Source organism: Penaeus japonicus, unplaced genomic scaffold, assembly GCF_977035675.1.
Source record: "Penaeus japonicus unplaced genomic scaffold, GWHDUDI00000001_assembly GWHDUDI00000025, whole genome shotgun sequence".
Classification (NCBI taxonomy): Eukaryota; Metazoa; Arthropoda; class Malacostraca; order Decapoda; family Penaeidae; genus Penaeus; species Penaeus japonicus.
In genome coordinates, this window is record NW_028234427.1 from 29,412,083 (window position 1) to 29,422,082 (window position 10,000).

At 58.3% G+C, this 10,000-nt stretch overlaps 1 protein-coding gene across 1 annotated transcript in view; it reads left to right on the forward strand.

Moving 5' to 3' along the window:
* The window catches only part of LOC122254189 (uncharacterized), a 177,528-nt gene that overhangs the window by 2,190 nt on the left and 165,338 nt on the right, over window positions 1–10,000 (forward strand). Inside the window, exons 2-3 of the mRNA XM_086551761.1 lie at window positions 274–522; window positions 911–1,555. Of these exons, the coding sequence (XP_086407887.1) occupies window positions 274–522; window positions 911–1,555 (894 nt within the window). The remainder of the gene's footprint in view (window positions 1–273; window positions 523–910; window positions 1,556–10,000) is intronic.

The following is a 10,000-nucleotide window of genomic DNA, read 5'->3' on the forward strand; positions in this document are numbered from 1 at the left end:
GGCGCAGGAATTAGCGGGAGAGCTAATTGCATTAATTACTCGGAGGCGCGCCCGGCGTCGTAAGTACCCGCCCTTGACGGCGAGGCGAGAGCATGTCGACATGCATTGGGGACACAGACGTACACGTGTACACGCACGCACACGGTCTCGCGCGAGTGCTTAGCGCCGTCACCTGGCCGGAGGGAAGGCGGCGGCGGCGGCGGGACGTGTGTCGGCGAGGAGCGGCGAGCAGGGAGTGAGAGCGCGTGCTGACGGGTGTCGCGAGGTCGTTAGAGATGGTCCCGCAACCGTAACCTAATGAGGGGGTCCCGCGCGGTGACCGCTCGCTCGCCCGACCCGTATTCTCCGCGGGACGGCCAGGCAGACGGTGGTTGGCGGCCGGAGAGTGTGGACGTCAGGGTGCTGCCGCTCCCTCGTTCAGTCACAGGCACACGTTCCCCGCAGCTCCCGTGGTGCTCGCGCTCCGCCGCTCATCCCATCGAGTGTTTTCTCCCGCGCCGTGCAAGGGCTGTCAAGGTGCACGTGCTTGCAAAAGTGTTTGTGGAGTGTGATGTTTTGTCGTTGAATCTGTTCGTGTCTCTTACTTTGGCGATATAGTTTAGATAACCTGTACAGCTCGTGCACGTGTGTGGAGGCGATATGAAAGTGCAGTGAACCTGTGAGTGCAGACGGCGCAAAATATTTAAATACAGTTTAAACAGCGTGAAGGAGAGCGTTAATGAACCTGTTGATCCGTGGCTGACGGCGCATCGCTGAGGAAGACGCCTTCTCCAGCAGGAAAGGCCTCGGCGACACCCGCGTCAGCGCTTGATCGCCTCAACCGAAGTGAGAGGAGCCACGGCGCGGCCACAGGTCGTCCCGCTCCTGTCGACACGCACGGTGCTGTCGCGTCGCATTAATCACGTTGTAGTCAGGTCGTCCCACGCCAGGCAAGGTGGATCCGCGGGCCGACACGACTCGCGCGGGTACCCTGGGCCACTTGAGTGAATCTGTGAATATCTTCTCGAGCTGTTGGTGGTCTCCGGAGGCCGAGTCGAGCCCGGCGCCGCCCAAGGAGACGCCCTCCGACAAGATGGTTCACCAGGTCCCGCCGCCGCAGGACCGCAATCCCCGGAAGCGGGACCGCAGAGCTGCGGGGCTCCTGCTGAACCCGGGGGGCGGCCCTGAGCTTCCGCCCCTGCGGGAACCCGAGTACAAGGGCGAGATCCGCCCGCCGCCCACCAAGATGTCCCGCCTGGGCATGTATGAGACGTACCAGCCGTGGGTGCTACAGACGTACGGCGACTCGGCCAAGACCAAGACGATCACCAGGAACAAGTACCAGCGCATCCTGCAGATCCTGCGCGGCGACTATGTGGACAACGAGACGTCCAAGTTCAAGTTATGGGTGAAAGGTCGGGGCTTCAGGATCGGGCCCCCTCCCGGCTACCTCAGCGGGGGCGTCGGAGGGGTGGAGGACCCCATCATCACCCAGCTCAACCCCCCGCCCGGGCTCGATTACAACCCCGATAAGGACCCCTACCCCGACATCTACGTCCAGACCGGCACAATTAAGGTAAGAACTTGTAAACTTTTATGGTCACGCTGACGCTCGACGGGCGAGGCGGCGCGACAAATATCCCGCCCGGGCGGAGGGAATGGGACTGGGGCGAGTACCACAGGGCCATGTGTGTCTGTGAGTTGAGCCATGTGCGTCTGTGAGTCGAGCCATGTGTGTCTGCGAGCTTGTCCGTTTGTCTGTGTCTGTCTTTCGTCTGCCCTGCGATCTATCTACATCCGTCCGAAGGTGCGTTTATTTGGGTGGGTATTCGCATGCCCCCCTCCCCCCCTCCCCCGAGACCTGCCATAAACATCCTGCGGCCAAGAAGTCCCTCCGGGCGGCCAGCGACTGCGACACAGGTACACGTCAGGCAGGTGGCCCCATGACGTACCTGGCCGGGGCGTCCTAACAAGCCCCGGCCGCTGTTTATGAGCGCCGGAGGAACGTGCGAGGCACCTAGGGGGGGGGGATGGTTGCCAGACGAGGGGATTAAGGTGCACATAGCAGCGCATATTTGTGTATCGCCACGTACACGCGCTGCGACCGTGTTATGGCGGACGACCAGGTGCTGCAGAAAGGCGTGACGCTCCTGCCGCTTCTGCGAGGCCTTCGCCTTCGCTCCTCGGGGGCTGCGGGGTTGAAATAGCGGACACTTGAGCAGAGCGTTAAGCCTTGCCCGACCCCCTCCCTCCCGCCTCGTCCCCTGCCGTGCCCCGGTGTAACAGTCCCCTTGAACTTGGTCCCCTGCCCGCAGCGCGCCGTCCCTCCCCGTCTGCGGTGTCCTTTCCCTGGCCCCCGCCCCCCTCTCCCCCGCCCGCCCGCTACGGGACGGGGCGAGTCATCTGGGTCGGGCCGCCTGTGTGTGTGTCCGGCCCGCTGCTGCTCAGGCTCCCAGGGCTAGAAAGGCGCGAGTCTTAAGTGATTTATGTAAGCGTGACGCCCTTACGACCCTCGCCCGCCGTGAGAAGGATGTGGAGTTTCAGATTAACCGAGGCAGTGGGTGGCACTCCGCAAGTTTTCGCTCACCTGCATGCGGATGTCAGATTTTATCATGGCCCGCTCCGAATGCATTTAATCTGCTTTAATTGTTCCAGTAGAAAAATAGCAGGCAGGCCCTCGGCGGAGCGAGCGAGCGGCTGGCGGCAGCGGCTGAAGCACTTTGGCGAACGGGCGAAAGGCGTTGGAACGCGCGCTGTCTGCGGAGAGGCGTCGCCGCTCGCCTGCCATGTCTCGCACACGCCTCCGGCCGCTTCCGAGCCACAAGGGCGCGCGCCGGCCCTGACATCATGGTTTCTGTGCCTTTGTGGCGGCCGCCGCCGCGCTCCTCTGTAACCACCACGCGGGCCGCCGGCCGCTCGGGCGTAACCCGCACGCCGCACCCCGACGCATTCCCGTCGTTTGTCACGTCGCAGTGGCGCGGGCGGGACGCTGTCAACTCTCCAAGTGATGCCCACCCACTGCCGAGGGCAGGGCAGCGCAAAAAGGGCGCCCAGGCGCCCACGGGCGGCGTGGGAGGCGGCCAGAAGGGCGGGCGAGGGCGTGCTCCGTGCGCCGGTGTTGGTCCCAGGCCGGGGGTCCCGCGTGCGTGGTGGTGGTAGCGAGCGAAGTGTCAGCTGCCCCCGCTGCCCCGTGTGCGTCTGTGTGCGTGTGTGCGTCTTCTCTGTGTACGTCTCTCCCTCTCGGATGCAAGGGGCGTGTTAAGAAGGGTGTTTGTGGGTGCATGTGTGTGTGTGTGTGTGTGTGTGTGTGTGTGTGTGTGTGTGTGTGTGTGTGTGTGTGTGTGTGTGTGTGTGTGTGTGTGTGTGTGTGTGTGTGTACGTGTGCATGTGCATGTGCGCATGTTCACGTGCATATACGTGTCTGTCTATTTGCCTATCTGTTGGCCTGTCCGCCCCGCCGTGCGCTGGAGCCGCGGCCCCATAAACATGATCTCTTGCCCCACATAATTTCCGCGGGTGTACCAGAATAACAGATAACCGGCATAAACAACTCCCGTATACTGCTCGCCGCCCCGACACCGCGCCAGCCACTACTTAATAACCGCTCCCTCACACCGCTCATTACTCGCTCCTCCTCGCCTTGCTGCGTTTTATCTCTCGCACTCGCTCGCTCGCTCTCTCGTTCACTGGCTCGTTCGTTCGTTCGTTCGTATTCTCTCTCTCTCTCTCTCTCTCTCTCTCTCTCTCTCTCTCTCTCTCTCTCTCTCTCTCTCTCTCTCTCTCTCTCTCTCTCTCTCTCTCTCTCTCTCTCTCTCTCTCTCGAATCCCCCTCCCCTCACCTAACACTTTAATCTTCCTCCATCCTCAACCAGTCCTTGTAATTTCCCTCAGCCCCCTCCTGTCCCTCTCTGCCCCCTTCCCCCTCCTCCCTATCAGTCTCGCCCGCATGGAGCCTCCGCCTCCCCCTCCCCCTCCGTCACCCCCTTCCCCTCCCTCCCGCATCCCCCATCCCATTCCATCCACCGATCAACTCTCTCTCTCCCTCAATCGCCTCCGCTCCTTTCCCGACCTGCAGAATTCTCATGGCGAAAAACTCTCATGACGAAAATTCTCATGACGCTCGTGAACGCTGCTGATTTTTTTTTTATCTGAAACATTCGCAAGCAATCCCTCTTAAGTCTGGTCTTTCACGCAGTTCGCTTTAAATCCTTGCCGTCTCTCTTTAATTTCATCCGTCTGACTCTCTCTCTCTCTCTCTCTCTCTCTCTCTCTCTCTCTCTCTCTCTCTCTCTCTCTCTCTCTCTCTCTCTCTCTCTCTCTCTCTCTCTCTCTCTCTCTCTCTCTCTCTCTCTCTCTTCCGCCTCTCCCCTTCTCTCTCCTCACTAACTTTCCCGGTCGCCCTCGCCGTGTCGCCCTCTTACATCGCTCCGCCCTATCTACACCCATTAACTGTTGCGGCTCCTCCCCTCTCCTCTTTCATCTCTCCTTTTTCTTTTTCCTCACTCTCTCTCTCTCTCTCTCTCTCTCTCTCTCTCTCTCTCTCTCTCTCTCTCTCTCTCTCTCTCTCTCTCTCTCTCTCTCTCTCTCTCTCTCTCTCTCTCTCTCTCTCTCTCTCTCTCTCTCATTTTCTCTCAATATATCTAACTCTCTCCCATCTCTACTCTACATGTTATCTCGGCTCTTTCATTTCTCCCTCTCATTTTCCCTCTCTCTCTCTCTCTCCTCTCCCCTTTCTGCTCTCTGCTCTCGTCTCAACATTGTGCTCTTTCATTTCTTCCACTTTTGCTCTTTCGCTTCCCTCTCCTCTCCTCTTCTCTTTCATAGTCCAATCGTTCTACACTGTACGTTCTACTTCACTTTGTCTTTCTACTCCCTTTCTTCATCCCTTTCCTATGCTCCTCTTCTTCTTCCTGATCCTCATTTTTCATCTCCTTCTTCTCCTTCTCCTTCTCCTTCTCCTTCTCCTTCTTCTCCTTCTCCTTCTTCTCCTCCTCCTCCTCCTCCTCCTCCTCCTCCTCCTCCTCCTCCTCCTCCTCCTCCTCCTCCTCCTCCTCCTCCTCCTCCTCCTCCTCCTCCTCCTCCTCCTCCTTCTTCTTCTTCTCCCCCCCTCTTTTCCCCCTCTTCCTGTTCCCTCTCCTTCTTCTCCTCCTTCTCTTTTCCTCTTCCTTCTATGCCACCTTCTTTTCCTTCCCCTCATCACCCTTTCATCCTGTCACCTTTCCCCTCACTTTACCATCCTGCCAAACCGCAGATCTCTCCCCCTGTACCTCCCCTCTCCCCCTCCTCCCCTCCTGTCAAACCTCTATTCAACTCTCCTCCTCCCCGGACCCTTTCCCCTCTCCCCTTCGTCTCGCTGTGGCACTCCGGGAGGCGCTAAAAGAGAGAGAGAGAGAGAGAGAGAGAGAGAGAGAGAGAGAGAGAGAGAGAGAGAGAGAGAGAGAGAGAGAGAGAGAGAGAGAGGAGGGGAGGAGGGGGAAGGGGAATGGAATGGCAGGTGTGTGTGTGTGTGTGTGTGTGTGTGTGTGTGTGTGTGTGTGTGTGTGTGTGTGTGTGTGTGAGAGAGAGAGAGAGAGAGAGAGAGAGAGAGAGAGACAGACAGACAGACAGACAGACAGACAGACAGACAGACAGACAGACAGACAGACAGACAGACATACATTGTGCTTATAAAGGAGTAGATACGAAAGAGAGAAAATGAGAGCGAAAGAGGAAACGGCGAAAGGAGGAAACGGGCTTATAAAGAGGAATACGAAAGAGGAAACGAAAGGCGAAAGGAGGAAGAGCGAAAGAGGGAAACGGGAGAGGGAAAAAAGGAGGGAAACCGGCGAAAGAGGGAACGGCGAGGAGGGAACGTGCAAAAGGAGGAAACGAGAAAGGGGAAACGTGCACACTGGGAAATAGAAAGTCTTAGCAAATCGCGCTAAAGGAGGGAAACGGGCGAAAGGAGGGAAACGGGCGAAAGGAGGGAAACGGGCGAAAGGAGGGAAACGGGCGAAAGGAGGGAAACGGGCGAAAGGAGGGAAACGGGCGAAAGGAGGGAAACGGGCGAAAGGAGGGAAACGGGCGAAAGGAGGGAAACGGGCGAAAGGAGGGAAACGGGCGAAAGGAGGGAAACGGGCGAAAGGAGGGAAACGGGCGAAAGGAGAGGAAGAGGCGAGGCGAGGCGGCGCGCACAACAGGAAACTCACCACCAGTTTACACGGAAGGCGATATTTTGGGGCGCCGGACGAGAGACTCAGCTGGTGAGCTCCGGGTGGGCGGGTGGAGATGAGGGAGACGGTGGGCGGGAAGTGGAGGGGAGGGAGATGACAGGCCGGAGATGGTAAAGTAGAGGGAAGGAGTGAGTGGACGGGGAGGGACGATGGGAAGGCGGGGGAGAGTGCCAAGAGGGAAACGTGTTTACAAGGTATGGACATACGCCCATGCATGCTAGGAGAGGGAGAGGGAGAGGGAGAAGGAGAAGGAGAGGGAGAGGGAGAGGGAGAGGGAGAGGGAGAAGGAGAGGGAGAGGGAGAGGGAGAGGGAGAGGGAGAGGGAGAGGGAGAAGGAGAAGGAGAAGGAGAAGGAGAAGGAGAAGGAGAAGGAGAGAGGAGAGGGAGAGGGAGAGGGAGAGGGAGAGAGAGAGAGAGAGAGAGAGAGAGAGAGAGAGAGAGAGAGAGAGAGAGAGAGAAAGAGAAAGAGAAAGAGAAAGAGAAAGAGAAAGAGACGAGGAAGAGAAGCAGAGAGAGAGCAAGAGTTAGGAAGCCAAAACAAGAAAGAGAAAAAAATACGGAGCCCTTTTTGCGGTTCTCTTCCCTCGTTAGGTTTTTGGCGTCTCCTTCTGTGGGCGCGGAAGGCATGCTGTAAAACGTCCATCGTCATTTGAGCGAAGAAGGGAGGCCGTGTCACTCTCCCTCACCCCCTCTCCCCCTCACCCCCTCTCCCCCTTATCCCCTCTCCCCCTCTCCCTCTCTCGCTGTATACAGTCCATGCGTCCGTTCCCGTTCGGCCTGAGGCGGGTTCACTCACAACCATTTACATTTACAATTTACAACCCCGTAAAGTAACGCATTGCCTTTGCCGTTCCTCCTCGGAGCTGATTCCGAGTCCGCGTCGCCTGTGGATGATTCAATTCCAGTGGCGACTCCTCTTTAAATTTAATTGTGGCCGCAATTAGAATGACTCCGGAACTAATCAAACGGATGCGGATATCAGGTCACGCGAGGTCGGTCGTGGGAAAGGCACTGATGATCTGCCGCGCGGGATCGTCTGGACGTCTCGTTGGGTCAAGTTGCAAGTCTTAGGGCGCTTGCTGCGGGGTAGGGGTAGGAGGGGGTCGAAGTCGGATTGTGTAGGTTGTGTATGTGTATATATTTGTTTTTGTTTACTTTGTTTTTATTGCTAATTGGTATCATGCTTTTATTTGGTATGCGTCTATGGCAGCGTCATAATCGTCACTCCTCTTCCTCCTCTTCCTCTTCCTCTTCCTCTTCCTCTTCCTCTTCCTCTTCCTCTTCCTCTTCCTCTTCTTCCTCCTCCTCCTCCTCCTCCTCCTCCTCCTCCTCCTCCTCCTCCTCCTCCTCCACCACCTCATCCACCACCATCTTTTCTCCTCCTCCACCACCTCCACTTCTCAACCTCCTCCACCTACTCCTCCCTCCTTCCTCCTCCCTCCTTCCTCCTTCCTCCTTCCCCTCCTCGTTCCCCACCATCGTCTCCCTCTCATCTCCTCGTCGTCCTTTTCCTCTTCCTTTCCCCCATCAGCCCTGAGGCCCCAACTGTCGTCACAAGCTGCGGCCTTTGACCTTGCTGGTGGCGCGGCGCTGGGCGACGATGGCTCTCTCGAGTGGCACTCTCCTATGTGGCACTCTGCGGTGGCACTCTGCGGTGGGAGTCTCCTGTGTATTGCGTGTGGCACTCTGCTGGCGTACTCACCTGTGTCTCGCGTGAATTATGATTCAAGGTGGTAGGTGAGTGTGGGGTGATTGAGTGTGGTTGAGGGTGGTAAATACAGGAGTGTGTGTATGTGAGGGAGGGAGGGAGGGAGGGAGGGAGGGAGGGAGGGAGAGGGAAGGAGGGAGGAAAGGAATAGGAGAATGAAGAAAAAAAATAAAAGTTGTGGTTTATGGTGATACGTACAGGGGAGAGAGAGAGAGAGAGAGAGAGAGAGAGAGAGAGAGAGAGAGAGAGAGAGAGAGAGAGAGAGAGAGAGAGAGAGAGAGAGAGGGAGAAAGAGAGAGAGAGAGAGTAACAGGTGTGTCTATATGTAATTTGGAATGTTGCGTCACGGCCGCCAGTGACATCACGAGGAGAGGCTGTCAGGGAGCTCATAAAGGGCTGAGGACTGGGCATCGCTCAGGGCAGGGGGCAGGGATAGGGTAGAAGGGGGGGGGGTAAGGGGAGAAGAGGAGCGGGAGAGGAGATGAGGAGGGAGAGGAGGGGACGGGACGAGGGAGGATGGGGGTAGGGAGGGGGTATTGGTAAGGGGAGAAGACGAGCAGAGTGGTAGGGGGGGATGAGGGAGGAGGTTGGCGCAGGGGAGTTATTATAGGGCTGGAGGAACGTTCCCGTCGCACTAATTGGCGTGATTACCTGCCGTCACCGCCCCTCCTTTCCCTCTCCTCCCCCTCCCCCTCTCCCCCCACCTTTCCCCATCGCCCATCCACTCCCCACCCCTCCCCTTTTAAACCCACCTCCCCTTCCCCTAACCCACCCTCCGCCCCTCTAGAGTGCAGGCGCCGAGGGTGGGCTGGGCGGGGCGAGGAGTGTGTGGGCGGCAGAAGGTATTGTGTTGTACAAAGATATTGGCGAGGGGTGCGTGGCCGCGACCCATTGTGAGGGATAATAGTGTGAGGCTCCTGGCTGTGACACTGCGGCCTCCACTCCACCCTCCCCCTCCCTCCTTCCCCTTCTCCCTCCCTTCCTCTTCGCTCCCCTTCTCACTCTTCTCACTCCCTCTCTCTCTCCCTCCCACCCCCTTCCCTACCCTTCTCCCTCTCTTCCCCTGTGTTCCCCTTCACCCTATCTCTACTCTCTTGCTTACCCCCCTCACTTAACACTTGCACTGTTGCAGTCACCCTCCTGTATCACTTTCACACTTCCACCCTTCCACACTCTCCTTGTAAGCTCTCTCCCTTTTTCGCCTCCACCTCTTCTTCTTTCTCCTTCTCGTTCTCGTTCTCGTTCTTCTTCTCCTCCTTATTCTCCTCCTCCTCCTCTTCTTCCTCCTCCCCCTTCCCCTTCCCTTCCACACACCCTTCCTCCTCCAACCTTCCGCAACTCTGCTACCAGCCCCCTCCCCTCCCACCGCACTCCCATTTCCTGTCCAACACATCTTCAACACCCTTCCCCGCCTCTGCCCCCCACCCCCTCCCCCCACCGCCACACCCCGACCTGTTGGAACACTGCTTTACCTGCGCTAGGGAGGGGGAGATAGGTAGATAGGAAGGGAGGGAAGGAGGGAGGGAGGGAGCGAGGGGAGGAGGAGGAGGAGGAGGAGGAGGAGGCTAGGGGAGGGCGAGTGATTGAAGGCGAAGGGGAGAAAAAAGGTGAGAGAGCGGGGAAGAAAAGGGATGAGGAAGGGAAGGCAGGAGGATGAGCAGGAGGCTGGAGGCCCGACGCAGGAGACAAAGCCTTGGAGGCAGGGGGAGGGGAGTGGCAAGGGCGAGGCGAAAGTATTGGTAAGGGGAGGGGAGGAAGGGGGGAGGAAGAGGAGCGGCAGGGGCAATTGGCAGGGGAAGTCCTGTCTTGGGCGCCTCACGCTGGCTGGGAGCGACGGCGGAAATTGCGGCAGAGACGTGAGTCGTAACGTCTTGTTTACGGCCACTGTGTCCACGCACACACACGCACACGCGCACATGCATCCATGCACACACTGGCGTACATCCCGTAACGGAGGCGCCGCTGAGCGTGCACGCACGTAGACCGAGCGCGCCGCAGCAGGTACATCAAAAGGCGCAGAGTCAGCCGCAGAAGCGCCGTTCGGGGGGGGGGGGGGGGGTGTATATGTATGCGTGTGTGTGTGTGTGTGTGTGTGTGTGTG